The sequence below is a fragment of the Pararge aegeria genome, chromosome 10 (genome assembly GCF_905163445.1).
Source record: "Pararge aegeria chromosome 10, ilParAegt1.1, whole genome shotgun sequence".
Taxonomy (NCBI): Eukaryota; Metazoa; Arthropoda; class Insecta; order Lepidoptera; family Nymphalidae; genus Pararge; species Pararge aegeria.
The window spans coordinates 6,784,075-6,804,086 of record NC_053189.1 but is presented as its reverse complement, the minus strand read 5'-3'; the positions used below and the strand labels follow the sequence as shown (position 1 = coordinate 6,804,086).

Here is a 20,012-nt window from a genome sequence, read left to right as displayed (position 1 = left end):
CTACGAGGCATGGCGCATGCGCTTTAGTTACGAGTCACATTTCGACCGCAGCCTTAAGGCTAGCTATTAAGTTATTGGAAACAATGCATTGTATGAAAGATATCCATAATATAATGATTACACTAATTTAATTAGTTAGGTATACTTACCAAGTGCGAGATAAAAATTCCTTATTGCGTGAATAACTTTTTCTAATTTTTCTTTCCAGCATCATCTTGTCATCAAGAATTCAACAGCGATGGCTTAAAGCACGGCACCCTCACGTCACCTCACTACCCTGCTGCATATCCCCCGAATACGCACTGCCATTATGAGTTTTTCGGAAGAGGAAAGGAGAGAATAAGATTAATATTTCAAGACTTCTTTTTGTACAAATCTACGGATGGGTCAGGGTAAGTTCGCAGTCGTAAAGAGTTTTAATAATATCAATTAATTATTCAATTTCAATTTGTGTGAAATTCTCAGCTTCACCCGTTTAATATTAGGGTCAAGCTAGTACTTATCATCTTATCTTAATTTTGAAGCTTTTGAAATTTTTTCTCATTCGGGTTAGTGATTCCTATCATATAATGTGTCAAATACTTTAGAGAAATTAATATTAGGAAGGTGATCGCTTATGCCGGAAGTAACATAAACAATATAATATTTAAACATTTAGGTGAATTATTAAAATTATGCTTGGATATAAAACGAAAAAGAAATAAAACTTCTAACGTGATTTATTTTTCGATTTCAGATGTACGAACGTAGACTCCCTTCAAGCCTTCGTTAACGTCGACGGACGGCTAGAAAATGTTGCAACGTTTTGCGGAGTGGACCTCCCTAAGCCAATTATGTCGAACGGGCCAAAGTTAATGCTTGAATTCCGAGGTACACATTCGTCGAGGCACTCAAGAGGATTTAAAATATCATATTCCTTCGTTGAAAGTAAGCATAACAATTTTGATTAAACACCCCCTTATAAACAAAAATAACTGTCCAACGCTAAATCAAAATAATTTACACTTTAACTTATATGAAGAAAAATATAATATGGTACACTTTTAGAATGTATGCAAACATTAACTACCTTTTATTAAAATAAAAGACTTGTTAAAATTTTAAAATACGCGATCAATAATGCGCAATCCTACGACCTGCTTGAAATAATTGAATTATGTATTTAATATCAAGGCAGCATAAAGGCAAGCGCAGGTATGGTCTAAGGTGTATTTACTGACTGACAAATCTGCACCAGAGGCTAACGCAGTCATTTATACCAGAGGTTAAAAGTGCAGATAGCCCTAATGGTTGCCAGCCTCTTTAGATAAGAACAAAATACACAAATGTCGAAAACACATTTAAAAATGACGTTAAAGAGCCAGTATATCGATTTTTTTTTCAAAATAACAGCAGCAACAACAAGCATTTTGAAATCATGGTGGAATTTTACACTTCTTTTTTTGGCAGTCGTGTAGAAAGCGAAGTTGTACTTAAACAACAGCAAATATGTATGTAATGAATACAAATCTGGACATCATTAACAAATAACAACACCTATCAGTATAAAATTATTATAAAATAACAAAGATAAATTTAATCACGCAGAACGGGCTACAGACAAACTTTTTGTAATTTGTAACCAAACAAAGTATAGCTACCTGTTCTCTACCTGTTTTGAACTTGAATTATAATGTTTTTAATTCAAAACGAAGATCTTTGTAGGTATTGAAAGCGCTGATCGTTATTCGGCGTATAAGATAAACACTGTCGGCATTGAATAAACACGTCAACTTCAACACAAACCGCCTTAATTATTCTAGGATTAGCTTTGAATATTAAAGCTAATGCGACACATCAGCGAATGTTAAATGTACATAATAAGCATCTTGCTAATGAACATCAAATAAACAGAATCATTTCCAGCTTGCCTGAAAGTCAGACGATTAAAATATTTACGGGTAAACGTAAAAAAATTTACGGGTAAACGTTTAAAATAATAGGATGATAATATGATCATACATATTATCATCCTATTATTTTGCATGAAATACTTATAATTTCTAAAATTACAGCGAATATTTAATATTTATTATATTAGTTATAATAACTGAAACCATGGTATCTGCGCTTTCAAATCATTATACGCCGTTATAGATTTTGCGCAAATCATTCTGAAAAACAACTACGTCAATAAATTAATTATTTTATTATGCAGCGTAAATTGAATGTGCTTAAGAGATGTTGAATTAAACTCTCGGCAAATCTTTAACACCTCATGTAACGGCATATCTAAAAGCCTCTTAGCCAGTTAACCTTTTATTCCCATGACACTTATTCGCTGGAAACATTTAGCCAGGACTAAACCACTCAAAAGTAGCCAAGTCTTTCAATAAGAAAGCCTTAGAAGCTCTGGCACTCAGCAGGATCAATCTATATATTTTGGTGCGGCCTCTGACAGGGCACTGTGGACTGAATAGATAAAAAAACCACCTAAAACTCCGGCATACAGATTTATGCAGACTCAGTCACTAGACGGTGAAAACATCAGTGCATATTGGGTGTGACTGATCTGTACTGGTATTAAGAACTATACATGATTTATTATGATCGTAATAAATCAGCCAAGGTTGAAACTGGGACTTTGAGCCCTGTCCTAAGAGAAAGAAGAAGAATGAATTTGTAGCAGTTCCCAGCAAGACAGGGTTTCGTAGTCATCTAACGATTTTTATACATCGTACAGTTAAGTAGTAATTGTAGCTTGATTGCGTTAATAATTCTATGCAATGGCTATGATATACAGTCAAACAAATAGACAAATGGAAAGATAAAAAGAAAGTCAAAAACTTAAGAGACAAACCTAATAGAATATTAAAGATGTTTTGTTAACTATGGAACCTTATAAATATATCAGGTCTAATTGATTGCCTTGATTGAATTCATTTACGCTATTCCATGTTTGTAACTGTACATACAGCTGTTGCTCCTGTATTTCTAAAGGTTTTCCTAATAGTTCGTAACTTCAAAAAAATAAAAAATTCCGCTTAGCATAATTTGACATTAATTATTCTCTTTTCTGTATTTATCAATAACCTTATAAGTATATAATCTTAACAATTTATTGTTATGTGTAACAAAATATTATTTCAGTAAATTTCTATTACAGATTTCGGTATATCAACAGGGCGACAGTTAAAGGAATTTCCATGTGCATTTGTGTATAATAGTAGTGAATCGCGCAACGGAACCTTCGCTTCGCCAAACTCACCTGGACCGTATCCAAGAGACACAGAGTGTTCTTACTTCTTCCACGGTGGACAGACTGAGAAGGTCCATTTATACTTTACGCACTTCGACGTGGAGGGTGTTTTACCGTAAGTTTGTTTCTACTTGTAAATGTTTCCTACTTTACAAAGATTTCGGGTGTGGTTTCTGACCTGTCGGGTTTCTTAAAAAAAATACACATTGCATCTAGTTTGCCATCCAAACGATATAGATGAATTTAAAAGCAAATTATTGTTCTGGTATGTTATAGCCAAACCATTATGGTTGTTTATGGTTTTAAAAACATCTGTATATTCAAGTCTGGTTTTCACACTTGTATTTTTAGCCAACTTTCCACAAAGATTTTTAATTCGAGAATTAAACAACCTGAAACGAAGCGGTATATAAGACTAGATTGCACACTTAAGGTGTGACTACAATTAAAGCCAATGATGGACTATTGGTTCGTAAAGCGTTCGTTAGTCTATGCTCATGCAACCAAGTTATGCTTGACCCATCAAATATTATTTCAGTTAAAGAATTAGCTTGTAAAATATATACATTAAAGTTTATAAAAAACGCATCTGTTACAGGTGTGAAGCAGTGTCGGCAAGTGATTATGTAGAATTTTCTAATTCTATGACTGAAGACAATAAATATGGCAGATATTGTGGACAGATGAAGGAGTTTCATGTAGAATCCGAAAGAAGCTTTTTCAAAGTTACCTTTCGATCTAATGATAGGCTGGACGGCACTGGCTTCAAAGCGATGTACCAGTTCCTAGAAGCTACAGATGAATATCAAGCACCAATTTACGATAAGGCTTCCAAAACTTTAAGTAAGTACACTAACTTTTAGTGAAATTTTTACATACCACAAATTACTTAAAGCTTAAAGACAGTATCTTAGACATACACAGTAGCATACTGTGTATATCATGTTCATTTAAAAAAAACCAAGTTAATTATTGTATAATGAGTTGCGCTGCAAGAAGTGGCGAATATATTAGAAGTTCAATAGACGTGAAGTCCTCAAGGATTTTAGAGCGGTAGAGACCGACGCAATTTGTATAGATGACATAAATTGAATCATATGGGGTCGCTGTATACACGTTCTACTAAAGCTAAGAAATATCTAAATCAAACAGTGGCCATCTATCGGTTGAGACAAAATTTGCCAATAAATATTGTAATGTTACGTAACTGCAACATTACATACTATATATTTATTTTGTTTCAGGTTTATTCGGAGAGCTATTGCTGATATCTCTGGCTGCGACACTCCTGTATCTATATCATTTATGAAGTGATATTAGAATTATAAATATTGATAGTTTAATCCTGTACATTTTGTACCATAGTCTGTGCCATACACTGTAATTAAAACGTAGGCGTGCAATATTTTCTATAAAATAACTATTTCTATTTAAGTTTTCATCTAATATTACCAACTAAAGCAATATAACACAATAAAGTTTTATTCACGCTGGCACGTTATTATAAATAAAATAAAAATATGTATAAATTGATATTTTAGTTTTTTTCCTTGATTCCTGAACAAGCGAAATGAAGTGAGAGAAATAGCATTTTGTCCATTCATCCATCAGATGGGTATCTGTCAAAGCAGTAAACGTAGTAACTAAAAATTCAAAAGGTTTGGTATTCTACGGTAGCTGGAAATATCATTTGGCATCCTTTTATACTTAATTGACTATTTTGGGGCTATTTACCTCGGTAAAGTCCCGGGGTCTTAAAGTGATTTAATCTTAAAGGCTTTTGCATGTTTGAAGTGATAACTTCTTATGGGAGGGTATACCACCTCGTAACTTACCGCTTTACGGCCAGTCTGTCTGGCTTCGTTTTCTCTCACCTATACGGCAACAGTAGGCAGGCTCCTTCTCTCGCACTCTAATCCACCGCGATCTTTTATTGGTTATAAAATGATTTCATAATCAATAAATGTTTTTATTTATAAATAATCTTTCTCTAATTATCATAGTAATATACTCGTATATAGAATTTAAGTAATAACCTAAGCTTTTTTTTACGTTAAACTTTTTAATACAAAATAGTTGAACTTAGATTAGTTATTACTTCTGTCAGGCATTCGAGATGCAAACTTTTTAAGTCTTATCATCTACAAAATTAAAATACTGAGATCAGTCAATTTAAAAAAGGAAATAAGAAATACGATTTAAAAAGAAAGGTGCTCAAAAAGAAAGAAGTTGTAACGATCCTGAAGGACGGTACATCTTTTTTACAAAATTTTAAAATTCATATAAAAATTACAAAAGCATGTTAAAACCCAATAAAAATGAAAAAATCGGCTGGTGCATCTTTAATTATTAAATTCCTGGTAAAATCATTTTCTCCGTGTTTTTTTACAATAAGATTTGATAATATTATGACGTTGTACTAACATGGTAATAGTCCATGTGAGATCTAAGTTTGAAGTGAACCACTAGTATTCAAAATTATATTAAACAATATAAAATATTCAGTATAGCTTACCTAGGACAATGCAATTTCCTAATATTAATGAACTGCCGGACAATACACCTTAAACATTCCGAATAGAAGGAATTGTGGATAGGATATCTGAACTATTTTCCCAATTTATAAGCTATAACGAAATTTTTTGGTAGGTTGATTACTTTTAACATCTAATATACAATCCTTCCAACTACAGGAATACCTTTTATTTTTAACCCTGGGGTCCAAAGAAAGCAGTGGCAATTAATAATAAGGAACTTGAAAGGTTTTCATGTTATAAAAATTATTGCGTTATTTATAGAAATTGTAATTTGATAATATATCACTCAAAAAATCTTAAAAGCTCTTAAAAGCATCGGAACATAAATTTTTTATTATAAAATCTATATTGTATCGATGCCATATTATACTTTCACATCACTACTCGCAAGTATGCAAGAACAAGCACCAGAGGCGGCAGCGCTGCAATCGCATCAGTCGTTCTCACTCGCACCCTGTTTCTGATGCTTTGAACGGCACGCTTTTATGACGTCAGTTCGTTTTCGGTCGCCGTTCTCTTCGTGTTTTGTTGTTGTCATTTGAATTTAGAACTTTCGTCACAAGGATCGCGAACTTTTATGAAACTCTTGTGTTTGTAATTGTTTTGTTATAGACACTTGGAAGGATTTTTCGGGATTACGTGTGTGTAAGGAGACAGGTTTTAGTTAGAAAAAGACGTGTGGGGTGTGTTGGCAAAGTGTTTTGTGGTCACAGGTGTCGCATTCCAGCGGGGACGCCGTCGCAGCCTCCGTAGTCTATAGAACCTAATCTGTCGAATACCTTAGCAGGTGGACGTAACATTACCTATTTTTAATAACAAGTAAGTTGGTTAGTTTGAAATTTTAGTGGACAAGTAGATTTAAGAGCTTGGTGTATCCATTAATTATTTTGCCATAATTTATGACAGTTAATATGCACCATGGCTGTAGTAAATTTATTTTTGCCGTGGCAATAATGTTATTTTAACGTTAACGTCTTTAATTCTTGTCTATTAGAGAGGTACTTAGGTATGTGCATTACTACCTCATTAGGTAGTGGTTTGCATGTGTAACTACGGATTCCAAGTCGGACCAGTATTTGTTAATAGGTTTTGCTGTTAAAAAATTATCAGTAGGTACCAGCCAGTTAGGAAGCTGGCAGTCCAGTAGCAACCTCCGTGCCCGGAGAGCACGTTTAGCCGTTGGTCCAGATTAGGTATTTTCATTAACCTGTGATAAGTTATTATAGTGATTGTGATTGACTAGAGCCTAGCCCACAAATTCCGCCTTGGAATGTCTGGGCTAGACTCTAGAACTTCCTTGAGAGATAAGGGCTGAGCCTAAGAATAGACTGACGGAGGATGTATCTAGGGACCTTCCAACTACCTTTCTTTTGTAAGAAGTACGTGATTACCTATAGACTAGGTAGGTATATTCCCTTCATAATTTTCAGTAGTATCTCGTAGCAGAGAGAGAATTAGAGTATTGTACCACCGTGCTGCTCCAGTGCAGGTTGGCGGGCATTTAGTTTTCCAAGGCTGGTCAAAATAATAATAAGATAAAAGAGAGAGTTATAATAGAGTGAGTAGAGTTGAAAATGTGTCCGATCTCGATATAATTAAAAAGAAAAATAAAAAAAGAAAAGTTACAGGCCTTATCGCTTAAAAGCTATCTCTACCAGGCAACCTACCAAATCGAGTAAATGTAGTTAAGAAGAAGGGTTAGGGTGTACACACAATAATACTTAAATAATAACTAAGCTATTAAAATATCACTTGCCTTAACGGTAAAGGAAACCGTCGTGGGGAAACCTACAAGGCTAAGAGTTAACTTAACGTTCTCAAAGGGGTGTGAAGTCTGCCATTCCGCACGTCGCCAACGTGGTGGACCACGACCAAAAGCCTTCTCATTCTCAGAGAATACCCGTGCCTGTTAAGCTTAAAGATTTTGACAGAGAGATTACCTAAATTAGCTTAGGTAACCCCGAAAATGTACTGAGCATCGTGTAAAAAAATACTGTGTATACTGTATAGGCATACCTAAGAACCCACACTTGTTACAAAAAGCTTAGCATAATAAATAGACACATCAAATAATGTAGGTCGTATTTCCATGTCAAGACAATCAACTCGTATTAAATTAATATCACAATTGTATTATGTACGCCCTTGCTCTACATTATTGAATACATTTGCAACTACAAACAATTGGCTGTTAATAATAGTGATATTTATTAATAATTCGATATTCTACGAGTCGATCATGGATCTAACACTTACGAATTCGTTATGGATCGTTTGGTGTAAATGTAATGACTATACCTCGCGTCGAATAACATTTTTTTTTTGTAACAGATAAATTCCTTAGACAATAGCGCATGGGTTACCTACCTTAGATTTTTCGCTTATTGTAATATGTTATTAACACCTACTTGTATGTTTTTTGCCGTCGAAACTTGTTATTGTAATTTGCTTTATATGCCTATTGTTCGTATTGAAGCACCGCGGCGAATATGGGAGGATAAAAGGTTTTAAAACCATGCCGCTCCAATATGGCTTTAGCTATTATTATTCGCCTTTTATATCATTTCACCACCCCTCCTCTACAGTTGAAATTTTTCTCCATAGGGAAAGAAAAAAATGTTAATGTTCTCCCTTCTAAGTTTTATCCACTCTCCGATCAATAGCTCGTCCTCGTCGTTCGTTCGTCATTCACTCTTGGCAGAGTAGTCGTGGTTGGCGATGATACATTTTCTTTGGCTACAGCAGCCCCCGCGATGCGCCTCCACTTGTTACGTTCTTCACCAAAAATGTGACTGTATAATAATTTTAACATTATGATAAACGACTAAGACCACCGAGACGTATCTTTGTATCGTTCGAGTCCATGTAGGACTGTCGTGCATCGATAATGTAGTCCTATTTATATCACAACATCCACCAACTCAATGTCATGAACATAAATATCTGGCAAATATGAATTTATAGTTATCAAAAGTTTAATTATTTACCAACTTTATAAATTTACTGTAACAATTAGAAGTAAGAATAAACTTACATTGCAATATACTAAGGTTACATAAAAATTAACATTACCGGCCGGTGATGACGATATCCTTTGAAAAACAACATTATAAATATAATATAATATAAATATACTACGACACTACAAACATCGCCAATTAGCCCCCAAGTAAGCGTAGCTTGTGTTATGGGTACTAAGGTGGTTGATGAATATTTTTTTATGAATAATATACATAAATACTTATAACATACAAATAAACACCCAGACACTGAAAAACATTAGTGTTCATCACAAACACATTTTTCAGTTGTGGGAATCGAACCCACAGCCTTGACTCAGAAAGCAGGGTCGCTGCCCACTGCGCCAATCGGCCGTCAAAACATTACGTCGGTACTTCAAACTAAGTTTTGCTTGTGGTAACATTTTTGTTGTCAATAACCCATTAGGTTGCCGACGACCTCCCTGGTACAGTTGTGAGCGCTGTAGACACTTAGGTTGTAGTTTGAGAATTTAGATTTTCTGAATTTACTCTGGTCCGGTCTGGTGTGATGCTTCGGCCGTGTTTAGTTACCGGCAAAGACGTGCCGCGTGTGATTCAGCGTTCCAGTGCGATGCCGCGTTTAAACCGACTAGGGATATGCTGCCATACCCCTCACAGGTTAGCCCGCTACATACTAAACTGCAGCATAACTTAGCGCCAGGTGAGATTGCAGACCAGTAATAACTTGACAATATTGTTACAGTTAATTTATAAAGTGGGTAAATAATTAAAGTTTTGATAACTATAAATTCATATTTGCCAGATATTTATGTTCATGACTGTGGGTATTTTGATATTAATACGACTGCATTATCGATGCACCGCGGTCCTACAAGGACTCGAACGATGCATAGATAGCTCCTGGTGTCTTAGTCGTTTATCACAATTTATCTTCCGACCCGAGAATCGAACACTGAAACACTAGACATGTCGAGGCAGTTCGCTAGCTGCACCATAGGTCATTTAAATTATTAATTCTATATTTGTGATTCGCCCGTCGATTTATTAGTTAAATTGCATTAGAACATTATAAATCATTTCTATCATTGGACATGGTGCAAGATATCTCTAGACCTGCAGGCGTTGTCATTTGGACAGATTTAGTGCTACGCGATATCTGCTTACCCCGCAGCTTCCTGTATTTAAATCCTTGGCGAATTGCGTGCTGCTCAGATATATTTCTAACTACAGTGTAAAATTATATTTTGACACAGATCGGGCTCAAAGTTAGAAAATGACAAATTATCAAAAAGTTCTCAGTAGATACTCTCCTGGCATAAGCGAAATTATTTTTAACATAAAACCTTAGTTATCTTTGGTATACACATTACACACTACAATGTACACATTTACGTAATGTACGCATCAAAAGCGCTATGTATGTTCCTATTGGAAAGGGCGATTGGCACAGTAGGCAGCGAACCTGTTTTCTGAGTCCAAGGCTGTGGGTTTGACTGGAAAATATTTGTGTGATATACATGAATGTTTTCTGCGTCTGGATGTTTATCTGTATATTATAAGTATTTATGTATATTACTTATAAAACATATTCATTGGTCATCTTAGGACTTATAACACAAGCCACGCTTACTTTGGGGCTAGATGGCGATGTGTGAATTGTCGTAATATATTTATTATTTATTTTATTATTTGTAGAACCTACCTGGCGCAACGATGAGCGCTGTAAATTTATCTAGGAGGTCCCGGGTTCGATTCCCGGCTGGGGCAAATTGGGAATTTATAATTTCTGAAATTTCTGTGGTGTGGTCCAGTTGGAGGCTTTGGCCGTGGCTAGTTACCACCCTACCGACAAAGACGTGCCGCTAAGTGATTAGTGTTCCGATGCGATGTCGCCTAGTAGCCGATTAGGGATATTACTACCATACTCCCTAACAGGTTACCACCAGGTTTATATTTATATTTGCGGAAACGCGCTCAGCTCTTCTTCATTAAAGTTTAATTGAAAATTCGTGCGTGAAATCTTTTAATCAATATGCACCGAAACCCGACAAAGCTATGTCGAAAGACCATGACATTAAAATGATATGACAATGCAAATATTTGGTCATTAAAATCTATTTACGACATTATATTTTAGCTGCGTAAGGTATTCAAAGGCCGTGCCCAAACAGCCAGAAATCTAAAATATGTGGTTTTAAGAAGCGGTGGGCATAAACGTTGAAATTAAATCCCGCCTGTCCCACTTAGCACATAGATTTGTTTGCGTACTACGTACAGAAGTTGCACTCCTTGGATCTGTAAGAAAGCCAACGTTTAATTGAACGATTCAAATTCAAATGTAAATTCATTTATTTCAAGTAGGCCTACTTTATAAGCACTTTTGAAACTTCAAGTATGTATGTTTGTAGTGACTCTACCACCGGTTCGGAAAGCAGATTCTACCGTGAAGAGCCGGCAAGAAACACAGTAGTTGCTCTTTTCCAACATCAACATTTACAATAATTTTTCTGTCTTGCGGGAGATGAGAGCGAGGCTGGCTGCTTCCAATCTACCTTGTCATTGAGGAATTAATCAAATGGATAGTAACCTCGCTGTACTAGATGCATTTTTACACATTTTTTAAATGTATGCATTCAATGTTGTAGGTCAAGAATTTCCTTAGGAATCATGTTGTAAAAGCGTATACTCAACCCCACAAAGGAGTTCTGCACCTTTCGCAGACTAAATGAAGATATCACTAATTTATGTCAGTTTCTGGTAAGTCGATTCTTCGGCGTCGGTGTTTCCTGCCGCAAACAAACTGAATAACTTCAAGGCAAAGGCAAAAGTGGATAGGCATTTCTAGATCTAGGCAAGCGCGCCCCAACTCAGACCTCATCATGGCTTTCCATCAGGCATGATTGTCGTCAAGGTCAAGCCTATCTTATTGGATAGAAGCAGGCTTGCGGAAATCCATAATATATTATGAAAATTTTGCTTAATTTGCTATACTCCGCGAACAACAAGCTGTAAGTTAAATATGAACAGTTGTTAACTTAACCATTATTCATTGTAAAGTCAACATCTCCCGAGGATGCTCAGGTTACGGAGCGAAACGTTCGTAGAGGGTACATTGCTGAAGATCTGTTTGGTGTGGAATATAAAAGAAATTATAGATTACACCACACAGATTCTCCAGCTTTTCGCGGAGAAAATTTAATTTTGCATAATATACAAACCTATCTTCTATAAAATAAAAAAAACCTTTACATACTCCTAAGTTTTATTACACTGTAACTAACACCAATCAATGGGATATGCAGATAATGTAAAATGAAGAAAATCTCCCGAACGAGTTATAAAAACTTAAGGGTAGGCTTTTTATTACTCCTATTATGCCTATCCTCAAGTTTTTATAAGTCGTTCTGGAGATTTCTTTTCTTCTTCATTGGCTCGCTTAGTGCATACCCTGTGCATACCTTCTATGCACGCCAATGGTCTTACAGTCTAGACCGCTATATCATCACTTACCAATATAGCACCAGGTAAGTTTCCTTAATAAAATAAGTAGGACCCAAATACAACTTAAATTATGGGAAACAGAAAAAAATGCATTCTCAATACAATGACCATCAAGTCATCCACGATTCCGAGTCCATTAGGCAACATTCTCGCTTCATTGAATGCAGAAAAAGAAAAATATTCCAAATATCTAAATACCGAGAACAATAATAACTGAGGTTAGATAAAGCCTTAGCAGAGAACGGACCGCCGCGCCGGCAATCAAAAATGACCTTTACCGTGTCGCAATAGGGGTGCAATAGTAGCATGCCGGTACAATTGTCGTGATTTTATACTAATTACCTAATTTGTCATCCCGTCCATTCGTGCGCCGCAAACGAAACTGTTGCATTCATGCCCAACTTACATGCTTCAAGTGGTCCCAGGCCCTTTCCGTTCTCAGAGCTGTCACGTCATACAAATTAGGCATTTAGAATCTGATTCTAGTGGGTGTATGAATAATCGTAATTATTACCAAAAGGGTTGAACAGAAAATACGTTTACGCTGTGTTGTAAACAAAATTTAACCAATAGTAGTAGTTTATGTAAAACACACCCGGCTAAGTTTGTTGTGGGCTTCTTCTTAGACCAGGACGCGTTTGGAACCCTCATAGCTTCAGTTTTAAGTTTACGAATATGGTTACCGCCATCATCTCACTACCGTGTAATTCGTGTAATGTACGCATCAAAAGTGCCACCTATGGGCTACTTGAATAAAGATATTTTTGACTTTTGACTTTGAACTGAAACAAAGAAATACTGCACTAAAATTAAGCTAAATTTAATAACTGGATAGTACTATCATAATATTATCTTGTTATTAGCTATTAGAATTATTGCACTATTTTTATAGCAAATCTTTAAAATTACTTAGATTTTTTTCTATCGTTATTTCATGATCATAACCATCGTATTGGATAGAAGCAGGCATTACTTTGCGGAAACCCATAATATATTATGAAAATTAAGCTTAATTTTCAATTTAAGGGTAGACTTTTTAAAATGCTAACAATGTCTATCCTAAGATTTTATGACTCGAACTGGAGATTTTCTACATTTTATATTATCTGCATACCCTGTATGTACCCTCTATGCACTCCTGCGCCACTGCGACTAAGAGGAGACCTTTGCCCTGTGGTAAATAAAAGGTTGATAATGATAATAATGATGGTCTAGGTATATTCTGTGTTTTGTGTTCCAAACCAAATTTACTTCAGGATCCTTTGACTTTCGACTAATTCTGACTAATGCTTTAAATCTTAGTATCCTCTGGTGATATCTCATCAGGTTTTTTGTAGGTAGGTTATATAATATCTATAAAAATTAAACTTCCGTCAGGGTTCAAATTAATAAATAAATAAATATACTACGACAATACACACATCGCCATCTAGCCCCAAAGTAAGCGTAGATTGTGTTATGGGTACTAAGATAGCTGATGAATATTTTTTATGAATATAATACACATAAATACTTATAATATACAGATAAACACCCAGACACTGAAAAACATTCATGTTCATCACACAAACATTTTCCAGTTGTGGGAATCGAACCCACGACCTTGGACTCAGCAAGCAGGGTCGCTGCCCACTGCGCCACTCGGCCGTGCAAATAAAGCAAGTTAAGGCTTAAATTTGGATCCTCCCCAAATGAGCTACGTCCTATGCTAAAGAGGTATATGTACTATTATTTGTCATGATGGTCTTTAGATATTAATACATTTTTGTGCTCTTTGGCCATAAGGACAACGTGTAGATTGTATTGTAGGAACACCCTAAAATGTAGATAAACATTTTTGAGCTTTCCGTTCATATCAACAAAGTTTAAATTGTATCGTAGATCCGAAATATAGATAATCATTCTGACGTTTCAATTAATGTGGTTCTACTTTTACCTGTCAAGGTTAATGCAGTTGTCAGATTGTCACCTGTTATACAAAGGTAGTTATTTTTAAAAGCCGGGAGTGTTACATTTTTAAGGATTCTTGTATTGGTGACAAAGTGCTTGTATGGTTTCAATGTGAATTGATTCTCTTAGTCTCTTTTTAAAACGGTTTTACGTAAAATATGATGACGTATGTTGGAACATATTTATGTATGTATAAGTAAGCATTTTATTTTTAGTCTGGTATTTTTTACCATTGTCCTTTCGAAATTTTAATGTCCGATGTCTCAGACTAGCGTACCCAGCCCGCTTCGGCGGGCTAGATTTTGCTTTATTTTATTTAAAAAATAAACTTACATCATTAAATTTTTAATTTAAGTCTCATAATATATTAAATCATTTATTTCTCTCCTATTCATTCTCTTCTATTCTCATCTCGAGCGGGTGAAGATCATGATCTACACCCATGTACACCTAACAATAGAATATCATCATAGTAAATAAAAGCTGTATTTGACAGTTTGACAGTTCAAAAATAGGAGTGCTCCGATCGTCACCAAACTTTAGAGGATTACTCGCCAGGTCAATCCGGAGACTCCCTGAAAGTTTCATTGAAATCGGTTCAGCCGTTTCGGAGCCTATACAGAACATACCTACACACTTTCTCTTTTATATATATAGAAAGATAGATATACATACATTCATACTTATAATGTGCATTTAACACTCAGACACTGGAGATAGACTAGACGGCCGATTGGCGCAGTTTGCAGCGACCCTGCTTTTTGAGTCCAAGGCCGTGGGTTCGATTCCCACTACTGGAAAATGTTTGTGTGATGAGCGTGAATATTTTTCAGTGTCTGGGTGTTTATATGTATATACTAAGTATTTATGTATATTACTCACAAAAATATTCATCAGTCATCTTAGTACCCATAACACAAGCTACGCTTACTTTGGGGCTAGGTGGCGATGTGTGTATTGTCGTAGTATATTTATTATTTATTATTTTTATCTATCTATATATATATATATATATATATATATAGAATTTATCTATCGCCGCACCTAGTCCAAATTTGTTTACGAGTCCGCTATCGGGGTGTGCTTCCTGGCCTACTTCATCATATCAAACCATTACCGGCCTACTACATGGCACGGGTCTCCTCCTACAATGAGAAGGGGTTAAGGCCGTAGTCCACCACGCTGTTCCAGTGCGGATTGGTGGAATCCACACACCATTGAGGACATTATGTAGAACTCTTAGGCATGCAGGTTCCCTAAAGATGCGTTTTCCGTTCCGTACCGTTCAAGCTAGTAAATTTTAATTACTTAAAACGCACGTAACTTAGAAAAGTCAGAGGTGCTGGGTGCTGGATTCGAACTCAGCCCCCCGAAAGTGAGTCGAGCTCGTACCCACTGGGCTATCACCGCTCCTGGCCTACTTTAAACGTACTAATGATGATGGTTCGTACCCAAGACCTCCCTTCAGGCCATAGTGCTCACCGCTGCGACATAGGGATCGTAACTAATTATTTTTGCAGGAACTGAGCAAGCCTAGTCGCAATCCCGGCTAACGAACTCAGCAATGAATCGCAATTGCATAGTGTTTGCAACTTTGTACGCTTTCGTGACTCGAAAATTTAGTATCTGGTACGACTGACGTAAGAATCAAATTATCTAGGTATATCGTTTATAGTTATCCGTCCAATCGATAATTTTACTTGTACTGTTTTGGTATTTCACGTGGGCGTGTTAAACGTTATAATGATATGAAATGTTAAGGCTTTAGTTTTGGGTGGTCGGTGTATCGGAGTTTTGTATTGCTATTATGGGCACAAGCTTTTAATGGCGTATTTTTAATGGTGGCGGGACAGTGTTGCCAAACTAGTTTAATAATAATAATATTGAATTGATGGCGGAGATATTATTTCCAGTCATTAAAAGCGTGTTTGGCTTTATTGCATGAGCTTAAATTAAATGATTATGAAATTGAGAACCGTTTTCAATTTAAAACGCAGTGGATTACTCAATCTAGTGTCCAAAAACATGGGGTTACCGAAAACGATTTAACTTTTTCGACGACGATACTTTATATTATGTACGTAAAATTTGTACGTAAAATTTGATCTGCTTTCTTAGTTTTCTAGTTAGCTGGTTCGACTACCGATCACGAGGTATTTATTGCTTTCAGTACCCAGAAATTATTGGTATAAAGTTTACTATAAAGTAATTTTAAAAAACCAGCCACGTGTTTCCAACCCATGTATGTGCCTCTATGAGCACGTTTATCCGTTGCTTCCGGATTCTATCACTAAAATGTGATAATCACTCAAGCCCCCTTTCCCTTCTTTGGAGACCTTTGCGCTTACGCGCCCAAACTAACTGACGCGCGTGTTAAAAAAATATAGGAATGGTTGATCAGATATTCAGATATTCACTTCAATACCAACAATGTTCATAATGGCACTTAGATCTTTCATTAATTAACAGTATTTTTGAAGCCAAATACCTAGTTTCTTAGCAGTAATTATTTATTCACATGACTATTATTCTTCCTTACCATTAAGGTATGAATTTTATAAAAGATATTATTAAAGCCCACCAACCTGCATTAGAGCAGTGTTGTGGGTCTGTACTTTATAACCCTGTCTTCCCGAGGAGTAAAATAAAACAACTGAACCGACTCTAATACTGTATATTAAGCTTCTCTATAATTCATATTACTTGTTACCTTTAAATGACTCTACTACCAGTTCGGGATGCTGACTTCGGCAGAGAAGACCACTGGCAAGAAACTCTACCGTTGCTCTTTTATTCAATCAATTAAAACAAGACTTATAAACACAATTACAACATTGTCATATGTTATAACGCTAGGCCCTTTTATACAAGACATATAAGACAGGTCAAACATAACTACTATGATCACTTATAACATCAGGACTTTTGGAACAAGTTGTTTGTATAGAGCAACCTCTGCTACATAAACTGTGTGTGTAAAATAATGCTAGGGCTCCATATATGATACCAATAAATAACCCAAAGGATGAGATATACTTATCTGGTGCAACATCAGGTACAACCTCCATCACCAGTGTATACGACTCTTGTTCCGCCACAACAATATTTCGTTACGTTTATCGTTTCCATTATAGATCATATTATATTCCCAATCATCTATCCACAATACTTTACTTAATCTCCTTTTCTCAATTCATTACTTTAAATCCGTCCTAACTTTTCTTTCCCGCCAATCTAACTTGTCAAACTCGCGTCTCCCGCCATAGATCCTATACTTTTCTTTGACATTCTACTAAACTCCATTATTCTATTTTAAATACATTATCAATGAGTATACAAACTATGATTTGTTTGATATATTTAATATAATCATCTGGTTTATCATAGATAAAGTGCTGTAATTCCCTATTTCCTAACACGCGCAACTTCGTCTGCACCAAATTGTTTTAATAACTTAAAAAACCTAGAAACTAATTGCAGCGCTACCTACCAGGAACACCTGGTAGATAGGTTTTATTTCCAAACTATGTTTTTCGCGGTTGTACGTGTTATTCTATACCCGTCGCAACTTCTAAGCGATGGGTTCAATATTCAATTTCAATATTTTAAAAATGAATTTGCAGGTATATAATCAAACTTTATATTTATATTATTTTATTTCTTTTGCATTTATAATATTAGTATTTAGTAGGAAGATACGCATGCATTCGATCGTTGTCCCTTATGCCTCGCGACTTGCTGTTATCTGTGAAGAGTTATATCCTTTATCTCCAACAATAGTTATCAGATCTTCATTAAAATTGGACAGTAAATGCTTGATAGTATACACTTTCAAATAAAAAAAAGAATTATAAAAATCGGTCGAAATTTAACGGAGCTATGAAGTATAATTGATAAAAAAATTCATCCCATTTCCCGGAGGAAATTTATTTTAAATTTATTAAAAAAAGTATCGTATGTGTTGACCCGGTATATCAGCTACCACTATATCAAATTTTATTTAAATCCGTTCAGTAGTTTTCACGTGATGCCCGGACAGACAGACAGAATTAAATAAAAATCTGTTTTGGACTTAGTGTCGATTATAAGGCATCCCCCGGTCAAAATTTTCAAAATATATTAAATGTTCAGAAATCTTCCAGTTACAGTTTTATTATAAGTATACAATACCGGGGCATTGCTTAAAGTATTATTATTTTAATATTGTCGACGTTTTATTTTAGAATTATAATCCTTATTTTAAGGACGTTAAGGCATCAAATAGGGGATTAAAATGTATATGATAGTTTCTGATTTTTTAAGTAATTTGTGTTCAAATTCTTTAGCAGCACGACATTTTTTTAAACCTTTGTAGTTTAAATTTACCACATCAAAAATTGAACTTAACGTGAGCGAAGCCCCGGGCAAAAGCTAGTGTCATATATAAATGTATTTTAAAAAGTATACTGCTTTAGTAAGCTTACTGTAAAGTGTATACAGCAGCTCTGTTATACTATTCTATATTTTAGTACACTTAATTTTTAAGCCGAAAATACAATGCTTTAACAGCTGATGTGGAATGTGAACTGTGATAGTTGTTGGCCTTAACATCGAGTAAGGGCAGGTGGCATGATGACGGGCTTTTACCGACTTCTTTACAGTTGCAGCGTGCGCCACTTAATGTTTTATCTTCCATTAGGAGATAAGAATAGATATGAATTAAGCATTGTATTAATTCCATTTGGCACTTAATTTTTGTATCTATATTATACTAATTTTATAGAGAGGATTTTTTTTTTTGATATGTATAGTGGATAGAAACTCTTTACAGTGCAGCATGCACCACTTGTTGTTTTATCTGCCATTGAATTAATTAAATATTAATAAGGGTTTAATTTATATCTTTATATACCTACTAATATATTATTTTGATACAAAGAAAAGATTTGATTTTTTTCTATTTGTATACGTAATACATAAACTAGAAACTTATTTGATTTTCTGTATATTTAATTAAGAATATGTAGATATGAAATAAGCATTTTATTAATTTAATTTGGAGGTTTAATTTGTATCTTCGTATACCTACTAATGTTATAGATAGAAAATATTTGATTTTTTATATTTGTATTCGTGATGGTTAAACTACCACTACCACCTATATAAAGTTTTATTCTCAGCATATATTATATTTTAATTGGTTATTGGATAGAAGCAAGCGTTACTTTGCAAAATCCCAGGACATAAAATAGACTTATAAGCTTAATGTTCATTGTATTTATATTTTTTCAGTAATAATCAGATTTGAGTCTTAAATCAAGTTCTATAAAAATGTTTATGTTTAGTGAATCTAAAAAATATTCTTCGGAGCTAAAAACCTATTTATCATTATAGATAAGTCACATTACGCAATTTATTTCTAAAATTATTTAAAAATAAATAGTGCTTTACTATCGTCATTAAAAGGCATTTCTTTAAAAAACAAGTCACCTTTACCGACAAGGCAATCTTAACTGTCCTTTACAACATCCTTTGTAATTCTTCTTCTGGTTATTTGTGTGAGCGTATAAAGCTATGTCTTCCGCCTACGAGACCCTTGCGGTCTTGCGTGTCAAAAAATCCTCTTGATGTCCCTTCATATAATACTATTTTCTTCCAGAAATCTTTCTCCGTCCACGCTACACACCTTTGGAACTTACTACCGGAACATATTAGACACTGCCGATCGATGCACTCTTTTAAACACAATGTAAAGGAGCATTATCCATCGTTGTCATAGTATATTTATCACTGTTTACTTATTAT

General features: G+C 35.0%; 2 protein-coding genes across 2 annotated transcripts in view; both read left to right on the top strand.

Annotated features, from left to right (window-relative positions):
- The window catches only part of LOC120626678 (suppressor of lurcher protein 1-like), a 377,806-nt gene extending 373,035 nt beyond the window's left edge, over window positions 1-4,771 (top strand). The window contains exons 11-15 of the mRNA XM_039894293.1: window positions 209-392; window positions 737-927; window positions 3,146-3,353; window positions 3,837-4,081; window positions 4,483-4,771. Of these exons, the coding sequence (XP_039750227.1) occupies window positions 209-392; window positions 737-927; window positions 3,146-3,353; window positions 3,837-4,081; window positions 4,483-4,547 (893 nt within the window). The 3' untranslated portion in view covers window positions 4,548-4,771. The remainder of the gene's footprint in view (window positions 1-208; window positions 393-736; window positions 928-3,145; window positions 3,354-3,836; window positions 4,082-4,482) is intronic.
- Window positions 4,772-6,265: 1,494 nt separating this feature from the next.
- LOC120626665 (cadherin-99C) overlaps window positions 6,266-20,012 on the top strand; it is a 175,915-nt gene continuing 162,168 nt past the window's right edge. Inside the window, exon 1 of the mRNA XM_039894276.1 lies at window positions 6,266-6,594. The gene's annotated coding sequence lies outside the window, so the exon portion shown is untranslated. The remainder of the gene's footprint in view (window positions 6,595-20,012) is intronic.